Source organism: Cryptomeria japonica, chromosome 8 (assembly GCF_030272615.1).
Source record: "Cryptomeria japonica chromosome 8, Sugi_1.0, whole genome shotgun sequence".
NCBI classification, from domain to species: domain Eukaryota; kingdom Viridiplantae; phylum Streptophyta; class Pinopsida; order Cupressales; family Cupressaceae; genus Cryptomeria; species Cryptomeria japonica.
In genome coordinates, this window is record NC_081412.1 from 481424924 (window position 1) to 481452402 (window position 27479).

General features: G+C 36.3%; 1 protein-coding gene across 2 annotated transcripts in view; it reads left to right on the forward strand.

The window, feature by feature from the left end:
• The window catches only part of LOC131077299 (vacuolar protein sorting-associated protein 54, chloroplastic), a 158783-nt gene that overhangs the window by 19561 nt on the left and 111743 nt on the right, over positions 1-27479 (forward strand). For both annotated transcript variants that reach the window (XM_058014762.2, XM_058014763.2), the window contains exon 5: positions 19263-19389. In XM_058014762.2, coding sequence (XP_057870745.1) covers positions 19263-19389 — 127 coding nt within the window. The remainder of the gene's footprint in view (positions 1-19262; positions 19390-27479) is intronic.

Genomic DNA, 27479 nt, shown 5'->3' on the forward strand with positions numbered 1-27479 from the left:
ACATAAAGCAGAATATGCAACACATGAACAATAAACACAACACTTTTACCTTGGGAAAACCTTCCTAACTGAGGGAGAAAAACCCAGCAAAATATATCTCTTATATATAGTATGAATAAGAGCAGAAATCTGCTTTGCAAATCAGACCCAACACACGGTCGAATACAGTGAATAATGATGCCGTCCCTTGGTGCAAGAATACACATAAATATGCATCTCAAGCAATCTGATCTGCTGCTATAAGAATGGCAATCTGTTGCTGGAGGGGCGAACTTCTTTGATTCTTTGAAGAATGCGAACTTGAATAATGAATGAATCAAACGAGCAAGCAACACCTTGCTTATATACATGTCTAGGGCAGCCTCCTCTCTAGGTCGGCCCTAAAAGAAAGTAATATTATGAAACATAAAAAAAATGAAGAAGGCCGACCTGCCTTGATAATTCATCATTTAATTATATTAGAGAGAAAAATATCTCCCGAAGCTACCAAACACTAACACTCCCTCTTAGCTAGGGAGGTATTTTTCAGATATCTATGTCATGGAGTCTCTCAAAGTGATGTCACCATGGAGTCTCTCAACATGACGTCCACCATGGCTACTCCCATGTGTGGAAGGAAACACATGCACAAGTGTTCATCACGGAGCCTCTCAACGTGATATCATCACAGAGTCTCTCAACATGATATCGTCATGGAGTCTCTCAACACGACGCCCACCATGGCAACTCCCATGTGTGGCAAGAAACACAAGTACACGGGTACATCATGGAGTCAACGTGATGTCGTCATGGAGTCTCTCAACATGACGTCTTATCTCAATCTCAAAGGTGAACAAGGTCTCGCACCTCAAATTTCTTTGTCTCAGAGAAATATACACTACAAGGGCTTTCACCTCATATTTCTCCGTCTCAAAGAAATATACACTACTATTAGAATAATATCTTTCTCTTTGTGTTATTAATGGTCATTTAAGTTGTTTCTAATTTCGCCTCTAGTTAACGATTGTTTCTTTTAGAAACATCGTCTTTATAACTCTATTTAAAGGAGCTTTGTCTCCTTGATTAATTGAACAAAATTGATTCTTTGAAATCCATATGCTTTTGCATCGGTATTATGGTATCGGAGCAGAGATAATTTTTGAGATTTTAGCTATTCTAAAAAATTTTCAAAAGGAATTTTTTAGGAAAAATTTCCAAAGTTTTTCAAGTGGTTTGCTTCCTATTTGTGGTTTTTTTGCTGTAAATCACGTTGCGTGTCTTTGCCCTCAATCTGCGTCTATTCTCCATGTATTTTTGCTCGATCTATTTCATTCATGGCAGCCTAGGGTTTCTGCAATTTTTGACTGGGGTTTTGACCCTTCAGTTCAAGTCGAATTTTTATTCTGGTTGCAAATTCCTGGTGGGTTTTTCAAGACCTCAATTGGGTCATCATCAATTTTTTTTGGGTGCATCATTTTTTGTGCCTTGATTTTTGAGCCCTCAGATTTGCATTCCGATTTCAGATTCTTGGTGGGTTTTTCGAGAGCTTTTCTGGGTTGGTCTCAAATTTTTCAAATTTTTCAAAGTGCCTCGTTTTCCATGCCTCAAATTTTGTGCTAGAGAAATTGTCTTGGAATTTGTGCCTGTACTCGTCTCAGTGCATTGAACTTCGTACCTTGGGTTTTGTGCATTCAACATCTTTTTAGTACGTCGTTTTTTGTGCCTTGAAAAGTGTGAAGATGGCTTCTGGGCATTGATGTTTGTTTCCGTTTTTTAATATTTTTTACCTGAATTTTTTTTTCGATGGGTTTTAATATTTTTTTTTCCCTTAAAAACATCTGTGGGTTTTAATAATTTTGTCCTCAAAAATTATCTGTGGGTTTATAAATATTTTGTCCCTAAAAAAAAATCCTGGGAGGGTTTATGATATTTTCCTCAAAAATTGTACTTTGCTGCAGTCTGTTTTTAGTTGCACTTGGAGTTGTTGTGCGAACATTTGCACTAGTCTCTTGTTTGCAATCTATTTTTGGGCATCTTGCTCGTCTGCAATAGTTTGGAGGGTTTGTCGATTTTTTTCTCAAAATCGTGACAACTGTTCTTGGTGTGTCTCTAGTTACAGGGAGGAACAGTTCTCCAACATTAAGTTGGACGGTTGGTGTTGTTTTGGGTATCTCCAGAAGTTTTGCAGTTTCTGGGAGGGTCGGTGGCAGACTCATCTCAAGTGGCAGAGTCAGTGGTAGGCTTGTGTCTTGTTGCAACATGTTCTGAGAAGAAGGGGGCAATCTTCTATGTTATTTCTCTTGGTAGTTAGAACGACGACCATTAAGGGAGGGTATTAGAATAATATCTTTCTCTTTGTGTTATTAATGGTCATTTAAGTTGTTTCTAATTTCGCCTCTAGTTAACGATTGTTTCTTTTAGAAACATCGTCTTTGTAACTCTATTTATAGAAGTTTTGTCTCCTTGATTAATTGAACAACATCAATTCTTTGAAATCCATATGCTTTTGCGTCTGTATTAACTACAAGGGCTTTCAGCTCATATCTCTCTGTCTCAGAGAAATATACACTACCAGGGCTTTCACCTCATATTTCTCCATCTCAAAGAAATATACACTACAATGAATCTTTATGACGATGTGACTCCCTCTGAAGCTCCAAGTACTAGCATCAACCTCCTGACCTCCTCGTCCAAGGTTGCCTTTGTTGTTTTGTAAGACTCCCTCTGAATGTTAATTCCTCCTTTTTGAAGAAATTGATCACAATGACAAACTGAATGGGTTCTTCCTCTTTGAGAGATGTCTCTAGTTATGTGCCACCAACTCAGCCCCATGGCAGCAAGATGTGTCTCCATTCTTCAGCCTGCGTGACTTCCTCACATCCTTATGCTCCTCAATACGTCCTTGAAGCATCTTTGGAGAGATTACTAATAGTTCGTAGAATCAACCTATCCTGAAGAGAAATACCAATGCTAGAAGCACACACGATTCACTATTCCAATAACTACATAAAAGATTCATGAACATTATTCAAGGGTATGAAATACTTATCCCTTTATTGTCTAATCTTCCTCTCAATCCACCAATTGTTCTTTCTTGATCTTTGCACATAAAGATTCAGATATGCTCCAAATGCACCCAGAATAGGAACAACAAACTTTTGTTGAGATGGTGAATGTACCAACAACAAAATTCCGTATCATAAGATATGAATAGAAGCACCAATATATTTTGTATCGCCAGGAATAACCGTCAAACAATACAAACATTTGAATGAAATACTTATGCGTATATTGCAAATGACGCCTTGGAGAATAATTTGCTCGGTTTCATGTATTTCATATATATACTGGCAAATCGACATATAACAAATGTTTATAGTACTTTCCGTCAATGCTCATTGAATTAATTTACAAAATGAAGGTACTCACTACAGCCCTTCCAGCATGTTCAACTTTCACTTCCTTCTGAGGTCCTAATTTCGTTCCAAATGGTGCCGCCAATACCTAGTATTAGTAGGTGGAGAAAGGCTTTGATTGGTGAGTGGCGAGAGTTGGAGGCTATGCAGCCACAAGCAAATCGGGAGTCACTCCAAATGATAGTCGCTATACTCAGATCCATGTGTCCTTCGCGATTCTAGATGATGTACAGTGTCCGCAGTCCTGGGAGTCGATTGTGTATTTTGTCGATGGATCTTACAGGCTCACGCGATGCTGTATGATAAGATAAGAGCTTCGCAATAGATGCGATTGTTCAGGCCCTAGATGCTTGATCTTTTCCACTTATCCGCCTCCAATACAAACGTCTCCTCTTGAGTGCCACACTAGTAGACTACATAAGATTCAATGCCTTTCAAAATGAACTTCATAGAGAATCTGCTTAATTAAATCTGATCGGATCTCTTGAACCCGCTCTGATACCATGTTAGTTTTAAGATTAGATTTAACATAAAGCAGAATATGCAACAAATGAACAATAAACACAACACTTTTACCTTGGGAAAACCCTCCTTCTCGAGGGAGAAAGCCCAACAAAATATATCTCTTATATATAGTATGAATAATAGCAGAAATCTGCTTTGCAAATCAGACCCAACACAATGTCAATAATGATGCAATCTGCTGCTGGAGGGGCAAACTTTTTCTTTGAAGAATGGGAACTTGAATAATGAATGAATCAAATGAGCAAGCAACACCTTGCTTATATACATGTCTAGGGTGACCTCCTCTCTAGGTTGGCCCTAGAAGAAAGTAATATTATGAAACAAAAAGAATGAAGAAGGCCGACCTGCCTTGATAATTCATCATTTAATTATATTAGAGAGAAAAATATCTCCTGAAGCTACCAAACACTAACACGGTTATCGTGTGGTTGCGCCGCTCAATGACACCGTTTTGCTGAGGGGTGTAAGGTGTTGTAAGCTAACGCTTCATGCCATGTTGTTCATAGGAGTTGGAGAAAGCAGAAGAGCAACACTCCCCCCCTATTGTCTGACCTTTGAGTAATTATGTGTTGACTAGACTCTTTTTCTACGAAGGCCTTAAACTTCTGAAACATGCTAAACACCTCTAATTTTTGTGAAGAAAATACACCCACATTTTGCGATTGAAATCATTAACAAATAATAAGAAATACCCGGACCCTGTAATTGAAGGAGTGTTCATTGGCCCACAAATGTCAGCATGGACCAATTTCAATACCTTGGACCAAGAGTCACTATCCGAAAACGGAGTTCGATTCTGCTTTCCAGCCTGACAAGCTCCGCAAACTCTTAGACTTTGGGTTTGGATCTTCGGCAACCCAATAACTAGATCCTCCTAAACAAGGTGAGAGAGATAGTGCACATTCAAGTGCCCATACTGCTGATGCTAGAGGTTACTGATGGAAGAGCACTTTGCCGCCATAGCATGTTCATAAGAATCACTTGAATTAATGAGTTTGTATAGACCAAGATCCTCAAGACAGACAACAATTGTAGACCGAGTCTCCCGGTCAACAATACTGCACTTATGCCAACTGAATATCACATCAAGCCAAGGAGAGTGTCTCATAATATGACTGATAGAGAGAAGTTTCATTCTTGGAATGTAGTAGACATTGAGGAAAATCAAATTCCTCCCTCTAGATTGAATCTATATGTTTGCCCTTGCCAACAACAGTATACACTTCTCCAAAAATTACAGAATCTGAAAAAAACTGATATCTTTGTGAACTAGTTGGGACAAATAGTGTAGTGCCGAGAAGCACTTGAATCGATATACCAAGCAGAAGACTTCACATGATCTGTACGTCTTTTAGCCATGAAGGCATAATAGGCATATTCGTTTTGCTTAGTGTGCTCTGCAAAATTCGCCTTAGGTTGAGAACCTCCTTGCTTGGATTGAGTAGCCAAGGGTTTACAACTTTCTAGCTTCATGTGACCATGCTTGTGACAGTAGTTGCACTGAACGTTCTTCTTCTTCGAGCCTTTTGATAACGGAGCAGATTTCTTCTGTTGAGAAGATTGAGATTTCCTTTATCCTTGTGAAAAGATTTGGTTGCGAAAGTTTGTTTTGTTGAGGATGAATTGGCACTGCTATCGAATTGTTGTTTCCACTAATCTTGTTGCAGAAGTTTGTTGCACGGATCTGGAAATTTGAGCTCAACATTAGTTGAAGTAATGTTGAGTGTCTCGACAAAGTGCACATAGGACTACCGTGTCCTCTTCCTCCATCTTCGGCTCGTGCTTCCAACTGATCACGTATGTCCTTGATTTTGGTGAGATGCTCCTGAAGAGATTTCCGCTCATCCATCAAGATAGAGAAAAGCATGATCTTGAGAAAGAACGGTCGGCTTACTCCTTCAGATGCTCCCAAATTTCGGCAATTGTCTTGCTAGATGGAACTTGTGGGAGTTGATCATCGGTGACCGATAGTTTGATGAGCATGACAACTTCACGATTCTGCTCATCAAACTTATCCTAATTGGGACTGGCTGTCGGAGGACGTGTGGATTTACCCAAAACCATTTGATCAAGGCAGTGATATTTGAAGATTGTCAACATTTGGTACTTCTAGGTGTTATAATTCTTGCCATTGAACTTCTGGCTGCCCTCTAGCATGATGATCGTTAGAGACGCCATCATGGATATTGAGGTCAAAGAGAGTTGACCGTGTGAGAGAACAAAAACCAAGACAGAGTCAAAAAACACTAATCAACATAGATCCCAAGGCACAAATTTTTGACAGCCTAGAAAATTTTAATGAAAACCTAGAAATTTGTAGCACCACCTAGAAAAAATTGCGGAACTTAATCCACACATAACCCTAACTGCAAAATTAACTCACGATTTTACAAAAAATCGTTTAGAACCCAAAACCTAGGTCGGGTTGAAAACATTTGCAAACAACACGATTTTATAGATATCATAAAAAATGCAGGTAGAAATCCTCAGGTTTGATTAAACCCTAGCCACGGATCTTAGTGCAGTGGCAGGAAATATCATGACCAAAAACAGGTTTGTGAAAAAAACGCGAGGTTGCAGGAATCTTTCCATCGCACATAGAGATGCGTTGCGATTCTTAGTCCCGTTGCAAAAAAGAAGAAAAAGGATGATCAAAACAAAATGGCGCAAAATAAGCTGATGTGGGTTTAAAATCATGTTGGAAAACCATGAAAACAAAGGGTTGCCAATGCAAAAAACAACGAACAAATCCCGTTGCTGTGAAGCAAAACAGACGTGAGCCATGAACACAGACACGTGAAAAATTGATGGTGAAACCCTTGTGCAGCTAGACAACTGAGAATCGTTCCGGTTAGTACCCACAAAAACGTAGACCAAAAACGATCCCAAAAACCCTTCACAAAATAGTTTCATGCAATTTAAAAATTGCGAATTATAACAAAAAATAGACCATGAAGAAATTGGAAAAAATTCTTAGAAGAGGCCAAGAAAATTTTCCCGCTTTGATGCCATGTTAATTAAATGGTAATTGCTTTATTATTGCTGAAAGAATGATATGTACAAATAGCAATTACGGATATGATGTTTCTAAAAGAAACAATTGATCGCTAACGACAGAAAAGGAAACTAGCTAATCTAACTAAGAGTACGCTTATATTACAATATTGACCATTAAAGATATAATAACAAATTATTATTCTAATATACACAAGTATACATCGATTAGATGAGTATAAAGGTGGATTTTGGTTGAGGGCAACAATATTTTTTTTTGATAAGTAAATAGTGGGATTAGGGCCCACACCCAAAATACATAAATTCCTAATAAGAGAAAGGTTCAGACCCAAAGTTGAGGAGCTGAAAAGACAGAGAAGTACAAAAGTCATAGAGCCTAAAAGCTACCATCATGCTAAAAACTACCAACATGAAACATGTAAACATCACAAGCATTCAGACTCCGCCAGGGATCAACCATTCTTTTGCTTCCGCATGCTCCTAGTGAGGAGCGCTTCCATTGTCCACTGTGTGCCCTCATCTATTGAATCCAAGGCCTTCGTCCTTAATTTTTCAGCTTAAGTTTTCCTACCCTTGCTCTTGTCACTCTTCGGAAGGTTTGGCTTTGAAATCTTGCTAGCCGTTTGGGAAATAGTGCAAATGTCATCAACAGCCATATCTTCATTACGAACCATATCATCATTTGAAGACTCATGATCAGAGTCAATTTGGTCATGGTGAGAGTGAGCGACCACAACCATATCCACCATATCGATAGGAGAATCAAAACCATAACCATCAACTTGATCCCTATGAATGTGAGCAACCACTGCCTCCACCGGTGCCATAATAGGAGAAGAGTCCATACCATTACCAACAGCCTCACACATAGGGGGATTTGGAGAAAGATGTTTCATAAAAACTCCATGATTTCTCCAAATAAAATCAGCATCTGGACTACCTGTCTTGCGAACCCAACACTTGATATTCTTAGCACGAAGGCCACTAATTGATTTACCCTGACAACCAGCAATCTTCTGTCCAAACTGGTTGCATTTGAAGCAACGCTCGGGAAGCCCTTTGAAGTTTAAATATTGCAGCCATGAACCACATGGGGCAATGGTTTGGAGATGTCAACCATTGCACAAACCCTGATAAACCGCCTCAAATCCACTGATGGATTGTCATCCAACTTGATGAAAGATCCCACATGATCAACAAGGGATTCAAATAGCCCTCCATTTTGCATAACCAGAGGTAAATTGTAGAGCCGGATCCAGATTGGAATGAAAGTAACATGGGCATTTGTAGGATGGAAGAAGGGGGACCAGGGGTAATAAAAAAACCAGATCTACCAATGAACCAAGGACCATTTTCTTGGACAAATCTGCAGTGCTCAATAGTAAGAAAGGAGACCGGGAAAAAACCATGATCCAACAACTCCACCGTGGGAGTGGAGAGGTGCGCCAAACATCCTTACACCAATCTAAAAACTCGACCGCAGACGGTCGCTTCCCCACAGCTCTAAACACCAAAGTCCTAGATTCGAGATCAGAAGAAGCCTCACCAATGCGCTCATCTGATAAATGAAAGTCAACAGGCTCAGAAGCTAGAACCACCTTGGAGTCGCCCAAGAAAAGATGGGAGGCAGAGTCAGGCACATTTGAGGGTGAAGGAGGGTTTGGGGCTATGGGATAGCTTTCCCCAGCCCTATCACAATGGGAAACCTTATGGGTAATAAACCCTAGATCAACATCGGGATCGCCTTGCAGGATCTGGAGCTTGCAAAAGGAATTGCATGAGTGGAATGGGTTAGCCGCGTTTTTACACAGCTTGTAATTGTAGGTGCCCAAAATCACTGCCTCCATAGGAGATTGGAGACTCAAACTTGAGGGCAAATCACACCCAACCGCATCAAATTTGCCTCCTGAAGATTTCTTTGAAGCTCTGTGAGCTCTCTCCTGCTTGCGCGAGCCCTTCCGCATCCCTTCACAAGGTGTCTTTCTATGCTTACTGCCCACTCCATGCTCCAATGCTCCATTGCGCTTCTGCTAACGCTCTCCTTCGCCCGATCGCACGCCATCGCCAACTTGCGCTCGCACACCTTTGCCTTCGCACATCACACTAATCTATTCATTAATGTTCTGGTTGAAGAAAACAATATTGTTAGATATATAAATTACAAATTTTGTTTTAGTTGAAGGAAACAACATTGCTAGATATATAAATTATAAATATTGTCAATTGCATACAAAACTCATAGATTATGAAATCTATGGCATTTAAATAAATATCAAGACTAAAACTATAAGCCTATGGCTCAAAGGAGCTTGCATCACTTGTCTTAGCATCACAACAATTCTTGCATTGGTTTCTAAGATAGGATCAATCATGTACCATATGGGAGAACAACTAAAGGCGTTGTGAACCATAATTACTATGAAACATTAACATAAATGTAGACAAAAATAAACAAATGAAATAGATATTCAAGCAAAAATATAATGGAAGTTTACCTTTATGATCTCTTTGGCAAAAAATTAGAAATTGTGCTCGTAAAAATTTCAATCAACTATGTCAACCCTTGCTTCGGTCTTAGCATATGATGATGTAGAATGCTCTTCACTAACAAATATGCATCTCAAAGTGGCCTTTGATTGAAGCAAGGATTGCAATGTGATAAAATTTGTTGCAAAGCGGGCTATTCTAGGACAAGCCAACTCTTTGAATGTCAATTTCTCACTAGGTTGAGGACCCAAGTATGATTATAAATGTATTGCCATTTACAAATATTTTTTGCATCCTCTGCACATGTTTTGATCCATGAAATCTTGCTAAGATCCTCCAATATGATGTCAAGGCAATGAACAAGACAAGACGTCTAGAAAAAGGATGGGTTCCTATCCATGAGAAGTCTAATTGCAACAATACAATTTGTTGCATTATATGTAACTATTTGCACTACATTCTCCTCACTCATCTTGGCTAAGACTCCCTCTAAAGCATCACAAAAGTATTCAACATTTTTTGTGTTTCCCAAAACATAAATTGACTTCAAGAACACTATTCCACTTGAGAAAGAAACAAAATTAGCAATTCGGTAAAGTATAACTTTGAAATTTCAACCACTAAATTAATGGATATTAGGAAATAAAATCCTTGAGAAAGAAACAAGGAATTTCATTAACGTTCTATTTCTTCTATTTGTCCAACCATCAATCATGATGGTGCAACCCTTCTTCCATATGTTACGCAACATCAATTTTGGCTTTCACATTAGCCACCTTTGAGTCAAAATGTAGAATTTGTCTTCTCATCATTATGGGCTTTGAACCTTGCCCCATAAACAGCAATACTATCTATCATGTTTTGCCAATAAAGAGATCTAAAACAAATATTCTAAAATTGAGAGTTTAACTTTAAATTCTACTTACCCATAAATAGAAAGGTTCAAGAAACAAAGAAACCAAATTATTGATTTCAAAACAAAAAAATAATAATTAATTGGTTGCGTGAAATATAATAGTGCAATAGATCCACTAGTCTTCAATTTCACTTGTTGTTGCATCATTCTTATCTTTATTCTAACCCTTGTTCTTAAGTGATGTTTGGGCACTTAGAGTAGTGCATGGAGCAATATATGAATCTAAATTAGATTAAAATCCACAAACTCTAGGCCCAATAACTAAAACTGCAACTTCTGGTGCTACTACTCAAGGATACAAGATATGGAAGAAGAGCCTTCAATGATATAGTTGCCATTTTTTTCTTTGCCTTCTTTTTTAATTCCTTTTGTTGCTTAAAGGTCTCTAATTAGTTTTGTACTTTGTGTATAATTTCAAGAAGTGCTAGTGGGCATGCTTTAGTATTTTGCCACAGACACAAGTTATCTCCCCCTTTTCTTTGTCCCAGGGATGACATGTTTCTAACAAGGATCCTTTCTAAATAGGGTTTACATTGTGATTGAAACAATTTATAAATGTAAATCCGTCAGCTCAATGACCCAGTGAAGACACAAGGCCTGCGAGCTCAGTGGCCCAACATGGATTTGAACCTTGGTGGCTGCCTCATCAACAAAGTGTTACTACCACAATACAATTAAAAAAATTGTAGAACACATTAAAAATCTAAAAATAAAAAAAATAAAAAAAACTTAAAAAAAAACTTTAAAATACAAAATAATTTCTTCAAACTTCTCAAATTGATGGTAGGATGCTCCAAATCAACAGTGGGCTCTTCCAAATTCTCTGTAGGCTCCTTTAGATGTACCAAGGGTTGTGACAAACTTGCCTAAATGGTCTCCAATCATTGTTTCTTGCTCTACCTATGGGCTCATTTTTTACTTATAAACTATTTTTACCTTCTTGTAGTTGAAATTGAAATGTATGTGTTTTTAGGATGCGAGAGGTCATTTTGAGTGTTTTTGTTTTAAGTCCTCATGTTTTTTCTTTGTTTTTAATCTTATTTGTTGTGACCACGATCATGAGTCCTCAAGATCCATTTGGTATCAACTACCCCAGGACTTTCCGATTCTTGATGAGTTTGGGTGTGTCTTGTAACTATGCAAACATTTGCTTTGATGATGTCAACAAACTAGTCATGCTTTGCAATTATAGGAAGTTAGTTGCAAACCTTATGACACCTGATCACATATGTTCTTTCCCCTTGGTGTGGTCTCTCATCAATCTGAGAACCCAAGAGTGACTATAAATACATTTGTAATGTTCCTTGCATCTTCTTAATTGGTTTCACCCAATCAATTCTGCTTGTGCCCTCCAAAAGAAGGTCAAGGCAAACGCTGCCAAAGGGGTCCAAAATGGTTATGGATGCCTCTCCTTGAACAATTTCCCAACTGCCATGTATGCTGCTGCATTGATAATGATAATTTGCAGCACATTTTCTATGCCCACCTCTAAGACAATTAGTCTAACATTAGATTCAATTTCTGCTTTTTTAATTTTGTTAGAGGCATCAATTGATGTAGAAAAGACCATCCCATCATTTGAATTTGCCAAACAAATGATAATGTTATGGTTTTCTACATTTGCCCACCCATTTGGAAGAATAGTGCATCCAAAATTTATCTATTGCCTCTTTTGTTTTTTTAGAATTGATTTTGCATCTTCAAAAGCATCCTAGAGCAACTTCCCACTTAAGTCTTTTGGATAGGGCATGTTGTACCCTTTCTCTGCAATTGTCAATGCTGTCACCAAATTCTCCTAGCAAGGGCTCTTCAGTACATTGAATTTGAAGGTTGTTGTAAAACCAAAAACTTGCACATGCCTTATTTGCTTAATAGTGGATCTTTTTGTTTCACATTGTATATTGCAGTGAAGCTTGTTCTTTAGATATGCTTTTGGGTACAAAAAAGCATTGCGTTTGCGCTCTGCTCAAATTGGATAAGGTTGATGTGCTTTGTTGGTGTGCACCACTACTTGATCCTAGAATGCCTCCATCTGTTTTTGCTTGCATGTTAGGATTAATGGTTGATGCTATGGCCACTTGTGTCCTCACCTCTCTAGGTGTTTTTCATCCAACAATGCAAGGAGTGGTTGTCTCTTGTTTATTCTCTTCTTAGCTTTATTCCTAAGTTGCCGGTACGGGTACGGGTACGGGTACGGGTACGTGGGTACGGTACGCTGGTACGGCTTTTTTTTTAGGGGGGGCCTGGGTACGTCCGGGTACGTCCGTACAAAAAAATGTAAAAATCATAAATATATACATATATACACTCTAATAAGTAGAAACAAAAATTAAATTTAGAATCCCACATATCATCCATATGCTAAACAAAACTTGGAACTATCATATATGATTCATATTGATATAACTATAAGTCTATAACAAAATTACAAACTTTGAATGTTATGATAGATATCGAATTCATTGTTCACTGGCTCAACCGTTCAACAATAAAATAACACAACTAATAATCAGCAATAGCATCATATGGGTCACTAGGAAGATCAAGATCAAGATCATCATTGACATTAGATGATGTAGGTAGAGTACTGGAACCACATGCAGCCTCACTGCCACTTGCACTAGCAGCACATTGGCTATCAGACTCCCCAGAAAGTAAAGATTGTGTGGCAGCTGAAAAATCCAAATCAGTTCGCTCTGGATCTACATCCCAAAACTTTGTGCTCCCATCCTTATACTCATTTTGTTTATGAGTAAGAAGGCGCAAGTTTGAATGCACATAAACGAGCTCTTCTGCCTTACTTGCTGCCAGTCGGTTGCGTTTCACTGAGTGGATAAAGGAGTATGTGCTCCAATTTCGCTCAGATGAAGAGGAACTAGCAACCTATTGAATAATTGACACAAAGTGAGAGGGTGACAATTATAAAATAGTAAAAAATCTAAATTTAGAGAGCAATAAAAATTAAGAAACTTACTTGCGATAAAACTTTGATTGCAAGAGTTTGAAGGTTTGGTGATGTATGGCCATTGAGGTACCACCAAGCATGAGAATCCTTTTTATACTTGTCACGGAGAGCGGAAACACTTTGACCATTGGAGGCTACAAAATCAGCAAACTCACTTGTCATTAAATCCTCCATTTCAGAATCTGGGAAGAGTTTAGTAAGTGCTGTCCTACACCCTTCACTGACTTCTGAATCTCTATATGGTGGTACCCTTGATGGCTTAGCAAGCATTTCATCACTATAAAATTTGGGAGTCAATGCAAATGCAAGAAGATGTAGTGGGGTGGTCATTTTGTTCCACCGCTCAACACAAATTGATTGAACCTCTTTGAAGAAAGTTTCTTCGGGATCTTGCTCTTTTGCATTGATGATGGCTTTCATTTTCTCAATCATCGAGTCAATGCCATCATATACCTCTCCCAAACATGGGTGATCCATGTCAGTATAACGGATCATACTCATGATGGGCTCAGTGAAACTCAAAAGATATTCCACTCGATCCCACCAAATGTCATCTAGGATCATGCGCTTTACATTTGCTGCCCTTTCAGTATTGGATTGCCTCCATAGGGACCAACTTTGACTAATTACCATGCTAGCAAGTGGCTGTCGCACCTTCACAAGTCGCCTCAAGACGATTGTGTTGGATGCAAATCGGGTCTCGGCAACCTATTCAAAAATTAAAAATAAAAATTAGAATACAAAGAAGACATGATAAAAAAATAAAAATTAAGTAACCATCAAAGTGAAATGTAGATTTTAAAAATTGAAGTGTTTCAATTACCTTTAGCAACTCCAACTGTGAAAATGATCTGAAAATGGCCTGTGACATGTTATGGTTTGTGATGAACATTTGGATCTCTTCAGCCTCAACATAAATTTGTTTGATCCAATCTATTTTCCTGCCTATCTTTTGTAGCATGAGGTTGAGAGAGTGGACAGCACAAGGTGTCCAAAATATGTGTTCAAACCGTGTCTCAATCAACATACCTGCAGCTCTACAATTCTTTGCATTGTCCGTTATTACTTGGACAACATTTTGAGGTCCCACATCCTGAATGCATTGTATAAGGATGTTAGCAATAAATTGTGCATCCTTCACCTGTCTTTCACAATCCACAGCTTTCAGAAACATTGCCCCTTTAGGGCACACTGCAATTACATTAATTAATGGCCGATTTTTGGTATCCTTCCATCCATCTGAAATGATGGACACCCCTGTTTGTTTCCATGAATTTCTAATGGGAGCCAATGCATTGTCTATGTTTTTTACCTCCTTTGCTAGTAAGGTGCTACGCACCTTCTCATAACCTGGCCCTGTGTACCCTTGTGGAGCCTCATTTACCTTTTTCAACATATCCTGCCAATATGGTGATCGTACCACATTAAATGACAAACTGTTTGCATATAGACATCTTCCAACGGATTGATCTGCAATCTCTCTAGCATCATTCTTAAATGCTCTCTCTAATGGTCCCTTGCTTCTCTTCACAATAACAGGGTCTTCACTAATTGGGTCCAAGAATGGGTGGCTCTCTACCACGATATCAGGAAAATCGCTATAAGATGGAGAAGTAGGGGGCCTCTTTGATTTACTTCCTCTTCCTGTCAACAAAGGATGGTTTGAGGCACGACCAACTCTTGCATCTGCTTCCTCTTGCTCTCTAATATATCCTGCTATTTCTTGAGGTGACATCCCATTTCCATTCTTTCCTAGACATGGTTTGATTCCTTGTTGGGGAATGGCACAAAAATGGGCTTTGACACGACTGTAGGAGCTAGTTTTTTTCGTACTACAGAAGTTGCATATCCATAAAAATGTTCCACCACCTTTTACTTGGTCTATTATTTTGACATATTTCCATAAAGGTGAATTTGGGTCAGTTTTGAAAGTCCGTTGAGGAGTAGAGCTACTAGTCGTTGCCATTATGATTTCTACAACAAATTAAAAAAAAAAATATTAATATTTAATATTATATATTTAACATTTAGCAAAATAGTTTTATAATTTATTATTATAGTTTGAACTTTGTTTATTTTAAATCACTTAATAGTTTGTTAAATTAAAAGTTAAAAAAACAAACCTAATATAAATTAAAAATTACAATTTTCGATTTTTAATTTTAAATAATAAAAGTTATAAAACTATTTTAATAGGTTCATAATTTATTAATTATTATTATTTTAAATATGAATAATTCATATTTAAAATAATAATAATTAATAAATTATTAACCATTAAAATAGTTTTATAGTTTTTAGTCTTTTATTATTTAATATTAAAAATCGAAAATTGTAATTTTTAATTTATATTAGGTTTTTTTTTTAACTTTTAATTTAACAAACTATTAATTGATTTAAAATTAATAAATTCAAACTATAATAAAAATAAAAAATTTAACAAACTATTATAAAAATTTCGAAATTAACAACCTACCTGCAAGCTCGAAATGGCGCCTCCCGTCTTGGCTCCTTCGCGCGTCCTCTGCCGTGGCTCCTTCGCGCGTCCTCTGCCGTGGCTCCTCCTGTGCAACCCGCAACCCGTGGCGGCCTCCTCCTCCTGTGCAACCCGCAACCCGTGGCGGCCTCCTTCTGTGCAACCCGTGGCGGCGGCCTCCTCCTTCTGTGCAACCCGTGGCGGCCTCCTATGTTTTCGTGGCTCCCGTGCCCTCCTCCTGCGCTTTCGTGGGATGTTTCTTCTTTTTTTTTTAACTTTCGGGTTTAAAACGATGTGAAAAAACCTTCGACATTTTTGCACGTGCAGATTTGGCAAAAAAACCCTACGGAATCGCCACGTTTACATCGGATGCGTCGGGGTTCGTGTCTAAAAACGCGGATACGTTTCAGGTTAAAAAAAACAGTACCCTGTTCGAATCCACAGGGATTCCATGGCGAATCCGAATCCGGTACGTATCGTATCCGGATTTGGGAGCAAACTAGGAAGTACCGGTAACTTAGCTTTATTCACATGGCTTGAATGATTGCAATATGATATTTGAGGTTATTGATGCCTCCATTGAGCTTCTTTGTGCATAAGCATACCATGCAAATCACACTCCCTACTATTGGCCCCATTATAGCATCTTTTGGTTTGGGGTCTTTGCTTCTAGCGGGACAGCTTCCGATAACTGATGCTTGGCTAGATGCCATCATAGCTAGTCTAGAACATGTTCAAATACCTAAAAGAAAACAACGTTGAAAAATATAGTAATTTGAATATTAAAAATAAAATAAAACTCATGTAGATCTTGCATTACAAATGTAATATGGTAATTGAATAGCAATATGCCAAGCCATTAAATAATTTATCAAAAAAATTATTTTTTCAACTTAAAAGTCTAAGACTCTTTGTTTAAGAAAAAGGAAAAAAAAACAATGATTTCGATTTAAAAAATCTAGCATAAATTAACAATAAAATTTCAAAAATTTATTTCATTGCAAATAAAATTGTAAATAATGTTTACAAATCTATTATTAACATGCTAGAAGTAAATTACAGGCATGGAAAAAAATTCTAACCTAGAAACTGATATTCCTCAAATCTACCCTTCAAATCCACTAAAATCCTTCTCAAATTTCTCTCAAAGAAGCACAATTGCTGTGTGAAGTTTAGTTATTGTGCGTAGGGTTAAATAGGGAAAAATTCAGTCATTTTGCAGTGTTTGAACTATGTCTTGTGAGTTTTTTGGTCAGACTCACTGAAACTTGGTGAGTAATTGCCGACTTTCCTTGTCGCTACTTGCTGAAAACTTGGTCACCTCAGATTGGTGAGTACACTTTTAGAGTAATTGTTTAGAAAAACTTTAAGTACTTGCCAACTCATGAAGTTTGCAAACTATGCGATTCCTTGTGAGATTAGATTTCTTATTAGTTACTGTCGACTATATTAAGATGTGAAAATGGTATTTTCAAGCAGTTCCATTAGGAATTTCTAACTGTATGAGTTTTGGATCTTGACTTCCAAATGGCAGAACTATTTTTTTTGAGCATACCATTTGATTGATAAGGATTGTGTCTATGTCACTATTAGACTGCTCTTAGTGAAAACTAGAAAGAAACAAAATCATATCTTGTGTGAAAAATATAGTAAGTTACAATATAGTTAATAAGTACTCCAAGATGAGCTTCAAAAACCAGAACTTAAATACTAAAACTAAAACTAGGAAGTAATATAATAAGAAGGATAAAATATAAGCAATAGGAGGTAGGGGTTGGTTGAATCAAATTGTATGAATGCTAGACAAGTATTATATAAAAAATTCTTATAATAAGGCTCAATCATTAAAATAAAATCCTTTAAAAAAACCTAATCTTAAAAATAATGAAGTCAAGAGAAAGGAGATGAACGAGAATAATTTTTATATTGCATTGTTTACCAGCAGGAGGAATGAAATAGGATTATCCATATGATTGAATGGAAGATATTAGATTAAATTCACAGAATCTTCTCGTTGGAAAATATTTTAATTCTGTGGAAGCTTATTGTAATGTTAAGCTATGGTTTTGTAATGTGGAAATGAATAATAACAATGATTTCATATGACCAGATAACGAATTGATCACTGAAAAGCCTTTGTCTGGTATATATTTACACATTTCTCAGTCATCCAAATTAGGCTTATCTAGTTGTTGTGGATCCTGATTCCCCTTCAAAAGATTCAACTGAATGATGCTTACTAACTAGATACTTGACAACTTGAATCAATGTGAAATTTACTATGAACAAGCTTTTGCCAGACTTTCAGTTTTTCTGTAAGCTTGCAATGAGAATTTGAACTCAAACTTGTGGTTCTATGTGCATAATTAATTGCTGTATTGTGTAAATGGCTGTGTTATAAGGTGATTTCCCTTATATAAAATGACAATATCTAGAAAACACGTAAAAATTAGATAGAAAATGATCTCCAATTTACATATTTATGTGCTTATCCATACAATTAATCAACTAATGCCACTATTGGTCAACTAATGTGACTCTATTTTGACAAATACATATTTATTATTATAAAACACAATATATCTCCAATACAGCCTTATTTATTGAAAACACATTAATATCTTACACCTCCTTCAGAAAGAAAATTCCTATTGTTTATTTACAGGACCTTATATCTTTATGAGTCACTCATTAACTCCAATGAGTAACATATACAAGGATAGGTGGGGTTAAGTTCCTCAGCACATTTTGTCTTTGGACATTGGCCAAGTGGCTGAAGTAAGTGTTGGCGTTATTTATATAAAAAGATAAGTGGCTTGAGTTCTTTTCCTCTTGACTCTGTGTGAGTAGCTACAGCAGATTTATGACTACCATGTAACTTCACTAAGTCTCTAAAGAGAGCTTCATATCATTGTATGCTACATCTTCATGTCATCATGTAATTTCCCCACATTATGTTACTAAGTATAAAAGGAAATTGGTTTTAAATCTGTTTAAATTTCTCCACATAAAAGAAATAATAGGAGCAGGCACCTTATTCTGTTTGATTCTTTGAACACAAGTTTTCCATTGTTACAAAGCTGTTTATGGAATTCTCTCTTTCCTATGAATAGTATTGCGCCTAATTAAAAAAGTCTGCCAGGATTACATCTCAATACTTATATAAAACAGCTCTGGATTCTGACATCTGTTGAGAAGTTTTTGTGAAAAAGAGGATGAACAACTGTTTTAATTCCATACAGAAAATTGTAACTTCAAGAACTAAGTGTACAGAATATGCAAATACATATAATAGTAACACAGAAATCTATGCACAAGAGCATGAGTGAAAGGAATATGAAATTGTTGTGTTAATGTTTGTACACATTGAATTTTTGATTGTGGTTCTTGTTTCCTTTTTATTATTATTGCTGTGTTGGGGATTGCTTTTGTTACATTGGCATGAGTTAATTTTGACTGCTCACAATTCATGATGCTTGGCAGCATTCTTGCTGCAGACTTTGTGCGTGCAGCTATTCATGACGTGAAAGTTTTGGAGTCTACTATTTTAACCAAATTCCAAACAAGAGAGAAGGATCCCCTAATAGCTGGAAAAGAAGTGTCTTTTGAGGTAACTATAGATAGATATGTTTTGTTTGTAGGGGAGGATATTCTACAATAATAGGTAAATGGTTCACTTCTTAAAAGCAGTATATGTTATGTTTCCTTAAAAAATTCCAGAGAATCATATAAATACAATTATACAACGGACCCTAATTCTGCAGAAGCAATGGAGAGCTTCCAGGAAACAGCCTAGTATGCCAAGAAATAAGCCTCAGAAACCCATTTGGAACTTGACATTCTTGATTAGCTTGTAATATTCAAAGTTCACTATTGTGAGATTTTGTATCAACAATCACTTTTATTAGAAGTGTCACCATGTGAACTAGGAAACCTATGGTTTGGGGAAGGTTTTGAAAATATCATGGAACTACAAGAAACATGAAATGCATCTCACTCAGAATCTGCTTTCCATTTCACTCTAACATTATACAGCCAAATAACAACTGGCCAACACAGCTTTTGATTAACCTCAGAAATTACTTTCTTAATATTAGTGAAACATAATAGTAACATAAAAGCAGAATCAACTAGTGAATGAGGTGCTAAATTACAATTCCTTTAATTCAGATGATATCTATACAAATTATCAGTGTGCATTGAAATTCCTGATCAAAGAGTATGTAAGTTCCCTTTAAGATATGGGTATCGATAATGTAATATCCCCTGCTGTTATGTGACTGCATTGTGTAGGGAATATTGACAAACAGTTGTCTAATAGCCTTCAATCTGCTGTTCTAATTTTCAGACTGAATAACTTGCGTGTTATGCAGTTTGGACAGCTAGCATACTTTCTGCGTGTTATGCAGTTTTCTTTGGGTTTTGGTTGCTTGATCAGATGAATGCAATGCGATGAATGTAAAATAGATTTACCAACTAAGAATGCATACTAATATATTCAGCTAGTTGACATTTTGTCAAACATATAGCATGCATCCTAAGTTAGCCAATATGCTACTGCAGCAACTAGACGTTGATGCAAACACTTCAGGCATTTATTCAATTCCGAAATGAAGGTACAACAATGACACTTTGTCATGACATGTAAAACTCCATGCAAATAGTCAGTTATAGCCAATAGGCATTTAGACAAACACTTGGCATGCATACTAGTGATTCAATATAAGCTGAAATGAATAACTACAACAAAGACATTTCATCAAACAGTTATTGTGCAACCTTGTAACTCCTTATTTTCAAATGCCAAAGCCAAGTACAATGCACCAAACTAAATGATGTTAAAATATAATGAGAAACTTGGAACGTAATGGCAGTTTGCTGTTGAAAATACTTGCTGGTAAAGATTTCTTCAATCTGCAATGTTTGTCCCTTTTATATGCAGCTGATAAAATGAATTTGAACCTGCAATAAACTCCATAGTGATTCTTGAGTGAAACAACCTCACAATGGTGCTTGGGTTTCCGTCCAACACCAAGTAATCCAGGGGTTTTCGTCCTTAGAAGTTTAGAACAATCCAGTCACTGATTTCCAGCAACAATGGAGAAATAGATTCAATGAAATAATCTCATAACATGCTCTTGAAGGAAGACAAGGTTTGTTTATAAAGGCTCCTCATCTCCAAATCAATCTCCACGCTCAATGTGGGATAAATCCTCCTTTACTTTTAATTCTTCCTTATGAAGTCAGCCATCTAGAATCTTCTAATAAATCATTAATAATATAATTTTATATTTGCACTTTATGTCATTTAATTTCCTCCTTGGCTAGGCGCTCAATAATTTATTAAAACATGGCCCCATTTTAGTGATGAGTATGACCCTTTCTTTATGAAATAATAATAACTTATAATATAACATGAAATGGCCTCATAATAAAATTAATTAATAAAGTTATCACTTTATTAATAATCAAATAAGCATAACTCCATGATTAATCAATATTTCTTCATTCTGTCTTTACCGGGGAGTTGACCATTTTGTCCTCTGTCCAACCCACTATCTTACTACAAATAGAAAGGGTCCCTCTCGATCGCCTCCTGACTTGCTATAAATAGTAAGTATATGAAATTGAGTCCTAACGAATTCCAATCTGAGCCAAACGAAGACCAACCTGGAATATACTGAATTTTTGAGAAGACAAGAACCTTCATGAACCAAGCCTCTGCCTTAGAAGACCCTCTATCCCCCAATTATTATCCTACGAGGGTCAGAATGATAGGTTAATCGCTCAAAAATAGGAACAAACTAAAAAGGGGACATTACAAATAATGTAAACTCTAGCAAATGTAGCATTTTGTCATAGTGTCACAGCAAATTATAATCATGCTCAGAGGGCAAGATGACATAGATCTGCAGCATTCAAATTATATTCTGCAAGAGAACAGGCCCATTATTCAATTTACTGGATACAAAATAATAAGAATGTTGAGGATCTGCACATATATGATGTAGCAATCTAAGGAAAAATGATTTTTTTACTAGGAGCTTGACTACATCATTGTTTCTTGAACTGTTTTTCTATTTAATTTATGCTATTTGTATAATATAGTTAAGTGATGGTAGGACTTCACTAGCCAGATTTAGCTCCGGTGCTTCAGAGATTTGCTATCAAATTAAATGATCCATAATTATTAAAGCTATTGCATTAATATTTCACGAACACAAATCTTAACTTATTAACTCGATGTCTTGTTTTTGTTTGCTTAGAATATAGTAAAAGTGCTAGGAATGAGTTCAGGTACTGAGGCTGATTAGAGAACATAGAAACATTTGATCAACAAAAACATGAACTCAAACATAACAAGAAATTGAACACAAACACAAGATTACTTGGGAGAATCCTCTTAGCTTTTCAATTTGTTTCTTTTAGGACAACACAAAACAGGGCAGTCTCTAATGATTAATCTTTCTTTGAATTAGAAGGGTAAGCTTCCTTCTAACAAGACTAAACACTAGGATTGTAAACAATTAGTTTTCAGTGCAATACAAACGAACTTAGATTAAACACTCGTACTTGTTGACAAAACTGGGTAAATTACAACATGTGAAAGCTCAACAAATAGTGAACAAATCTGATCTACCAATCTAAAACAGTGCGAGACACACAATGGATTTCAAAGAATCGATGTTGTTCAATTAATCAAGGAGACAAAGCTCCTTTAAATAGAGTTACAAAGACGATGTTTCTAAAAGAAACAATCGTTAACTAGAGGCGAAATTAGAAACAACTCAGACCATTAATAACACAAAGAGAAAGATATTATTCTAATACCCTCCCTTAATGGTCATCGTTATAATTACCAAGAGAAATAACATAGAAGGTTGCCCCCTTCTTCTCAGAACACGCTGCAACAGAAGACGAGCTTGCCACTAACTCTGCAACTTGAGATGAGTCTGCCACCAACCCTCTCAGAAACTGCAAAACTTCTGGAGATACCCAAAACAACACCAACCGTCCAACCAGATGTTGGAGAACTGTTCCTCTCTGTAACTAGAGACACACCAAGAACGGCTGTCACGATTTTGAGGAAACAATCGGCAAACCCTCCAAACTATTGCAGATGAGCAAGATGCTCGAAAATAGACTGCAAATAAGAGACTAGTGCAGATGTTCGCACAACAACTCCAGGTGCGATGAAAAACAAATTGCAGCAAAGTACAATTTTTGAGGAAAAAATCATAAACCCTCAAGATTTTCTTTTTAAAGGGACAAAAAATATTTAAAAATCCACAGATAATTTTTTAGGACAATTATTAAAACCCACAGATTTTTTTAAGGGAAAAAATATTAAAACCCATCAGAATTTTTTTTCAGGTTAAAAAATATTAAAAACCGAAACAAACATCGATGCCCATAAGCCATCTCCACGTTTTTCGAGGCACGAAAAACGAGGTACTAAGAAGATGCTAAGTGCACAAAACCTGACTGCCTTCCAACATCAAGTTGGTCAATGACATCGTCTTGCATGTTTCCCAATGCACGGAAAACGAAAAAACTGAGAAGAGGCGTTGGCACAGAATTCAAAATTTTTGAATCCCACTGCAGAAACGCAGAAACAGAGGCAGATGCAGGTACAGACTTCAAAAATTGAAGTACGGCTGACACGAATTTCAAGAAATTTTTTTGGCTGACCTAGAAAAATCGGAAGACAACACAAAAATCTTTGCGAAAAACCCAAAAGGAATCTGCTGTCAGAATCTGGATCCGCTGGCTCGAAAATCGAGGCCCCCTGAAAATTATGATGACGACCCAGTTGAGATCTCGAAAAACCTACCACGAATCTGTGCTCAAAAAAAAAATTCGACTGAATCTAGAGGGTCAAAACCCTAGCCGAAAATGCAGATTTCCGTCCAAAAATGGCAGAAAAAAATCTGCAGGCGGGAAAAACACGTCGCGTGGTTGTGCGAAATGCAGGAGAGACGGGTCGCGGGAGAAGGCAGAAAATAGCGAGAAAACCCTAGTAGTTGCAGCCAAAACAAACTGCCAAAGTAGCAATTTCGAATAAACAAATAAATTTTTCAAAAACAACTGTTAAAAATTCGTCATAACCAAGGCTCTGATACCATAAAACAGTGCGAGACACGCAATGGATTTCAAAGAATCGATGTTGTTCAATTAATCAAGGAGACAAAGCTCCTTTAAATAGAGTTACAAAGACGATATTTCTAAAAGAAACAATCGTTAATTAGAGGCGAAATTAGAAACAACTCAAATGACCATTAATAACACAAAGAGAAAGATATTATTCTAATACAATCAAAGTAACTCATGATTGACTATATAATAATCATGGAGGGACATATAAAAAGCAATGGCGTCAATAAAATCAGCAAGCACACAAAATAAAACTCATAACATTGGCTATACATGGAGAAACATTTTAGAAAAAATCTTTGCCTTTAAGAGAGTACAGATCTATATTAATTTTGTGGAGGTGTTACATCAATACATCCAGTTTTCTTCCTTCAATCTGACAACATTCCGGCAGCATAACAGTGCTTAGTTTTTCTTCCTTCAATCTTTCAATCTTGTTGTTTCTCAAGAGAAAATGACAATTACAAGTAGATCAACAGCCACAACATACACAAAAACGGAACAGAGAAAAATGCCTTAAATTACCGACACACCACAAAAGCTCACAATAGGCTCAAGGATTCAAGAGAAAGGGCAGGCCATTGATCACCTTGAATTACAGTTCTATCGGCTTTGCTAGTGTATCGCTTCCTCCTTCTTATGCCCACGCCACAGGAATTAAAAAATGGTCATGATTCGGAATGGTGTATTCTAGAAACTACATCCAAGTTTGCTGCCTTCTACAAATCTATGCCATGGCTTCAAAACTGTACTTCACAATTCCTTTCAGTTCTCAAAATATCGTGGACAGATAAGGTTTGGATGGCTCTAAAGGAAACTAACACAACTTGCCTTCCACTGCTCGTTGCTTTCGACACGTCACATGCTTCTACACACATATCATTTGCTTTCTTTTCATTTCCATTCCGAGGGCAGCTCAGGAAACTACTTCTTTGTTCTTATTCACTGGTTTTCTGTTCACATTTTCCCTCAACGCTGCTAAGCTTTTCCTCCATACACCAAAAATTAAAAAAATGGATGCTAATAATGAATATATTTTCTGTTAATATGCCCAGGCATATTATTACTGTTCTGATACCATATGTGAAATTAGATAAAAAGCAAAACATAAATTTCAGATTTGAATTCAACAGGATGATTTGTGCATTACATTTCACAAGCTTATAAAGCCAAAATTCTCCTGTATAAAACTAACTAAACTGATTTGCAGGAAAGTAACTAACATTATTTATCTACCAAACCAATCTAATTTATTTAGTAACCTGAACTAACTCAAAACTAACCTACAAATGTAATATTCGCCAACCTCTACAAATGACCTTTGACAATCTATTATAAGCAAGGTTACCAAGAGACGGGGGCACTTAGGAGACTCTGGAGACTGGTACTGGTACTGGTACGACTAATTTTCAAAAATAGGAGACAGGGGGTACTTGGAGACGCCAATTTTTTTAATAAATAATAGAAAATTATTTTCAAAACATATCATGACAGAGAACTTTGAAAACAAGAACATTGGTAAAGTTTAACACGAATTTTAAAAATTAACAAAAATTGAAATTAAAATTGCTTATATTGCTGATACCATAGCCAAATCTAAATTGTTTAGCGAAAGGTAATATAGATATTGAGCACACTCAATATTGTTGACTAAATAGTAAAGGCAATTTCTCTTTAGGCCTAAGTTGCTGGTATGGGGGTACGTCGATGCGACATTTTTTTGGGGGGGTTTGGGTACATTTGGGTACGTCCATACAAAAAAAATATAAAAATCATAAATATATACATATGTGCAGCCTAAAAAGTAGAAACAAAAACTAAATTTAGAATCCCGAACATCATCCATATGCTAAACAAAACTTGGAAATATCATATATGATATAAATATAACAAATTTACTATAAGTCTAAATTGATATCCATTTGTCAAAATTTGCATGCTATGATAAATATATCAAATTCATTGTTCATTGGTTCAACAATAAAATAACACAATTAATAATCAGCATCATATGGGTCACTAGGAAGATCAAGATCAACATCATCATTGACATTAGATGATGTAGCTAGATTAGTGGAACAACATGCAGGCTCACTGCCACTTGCAGTAGCAGCAAATCGGCTATTGGACTCCACATAAAGTAAAGATTGTGTGGCAGCTGAAAAATCCAAATCAGTTCGCTCTGGATCTACATCCCAAAACTTTGTGCTCCCATCCTTGTACTCAATTTGTTTATGAGTAAGAAGGCGCAAGTTTGAATGCACATAAACTAGCTCCTCTGCCTTACATGCTGCCAATCGGTTGCGTTTCATTGAGTGGATAAAGTGTCATGTTCCCTCTGTGATCATTATATATATAAAGCCTAATTGAAATAATTATTTGAAATTCATTAATTATTATTATTTAATTAATATTTATTATTAAATATGAATAAATGAGTTTTAATTTGAAGTTGAAACTTATAAGCATCCACCATTTATTCACATAGTAACGGCTAACCTAAACTGACTTTCAAATTGTCAAGCGTAATATACATCGGGGACATGATCCATCCATAGCTATGTTGCAGGGAATGATTGAACTCGGTATTGCTAAGAAATGTCACCCTTGACCAGCTATAATAATATTTTTAATATAATTGATAGACAGCGACCAATTCTCATGTGGTCAGCAAGTAAGGAATGATATTATTATCATGAACAGCGACATTGATATGAAAGACATTAATAGTGATTCGAACATTACTAGGAGTGATTAAGATTAGCATTGAATATCGTTAATTAGTCATAAAGACTATTGATTTAAGGAAAGAGTTATTGTTTATGCAGAATTAAGGGAATATTGATAAGATCAACAGCGACAATCTCTTCCAATGGCCGCCATGCACTTACAATGTCGATTACCCTCAGATGTTTACAACTCCATATCCTTTAACTATATTATCTAATCGATAATTAGAAAGGACATAATAGTATCGATCGATATTATGGTTAGCGATCTGTTTAAGAAGACAACCATTAGTAAGAAGGATAATCGATAACATAATGAAAGGATATGACTGTTCCAAATTAAGAGATGCACCCGATCAGCATTACACGATATTTAATGGAGGTTTCAAACTCATTTGCTGGGGGGAAGGAAAAGGTTATTAAGTTACGGGCAGTTTCGTCCTTGTTATTGGTGGTATGCACGATGATGTGCTTAACATGTATGCTTATATATAGGAAGTCCGATAATGTTCTTGTGCAGAATTTAATAATAATAATAATAATAATAAAATAGTAATAATAATGATGATGTTTTATAAGAACTGCATATGTTGTAAAATATATAATGATAATATCCGAGAATAAATAACGTATATAGATAAAATATATGTATATTAATAATAAGTATTAGAATATAAATCAGATAGAATCTTTAAGTTAATATCAGAAAGAAGCCTATGTTTCTTTGTTATCATTGATTGGATTCATGTTAAAGATAGATTTGTCTGCTAATCAATTTGGTTTAAGTCATAAGTACGTTGAGATAGATTAATTATGG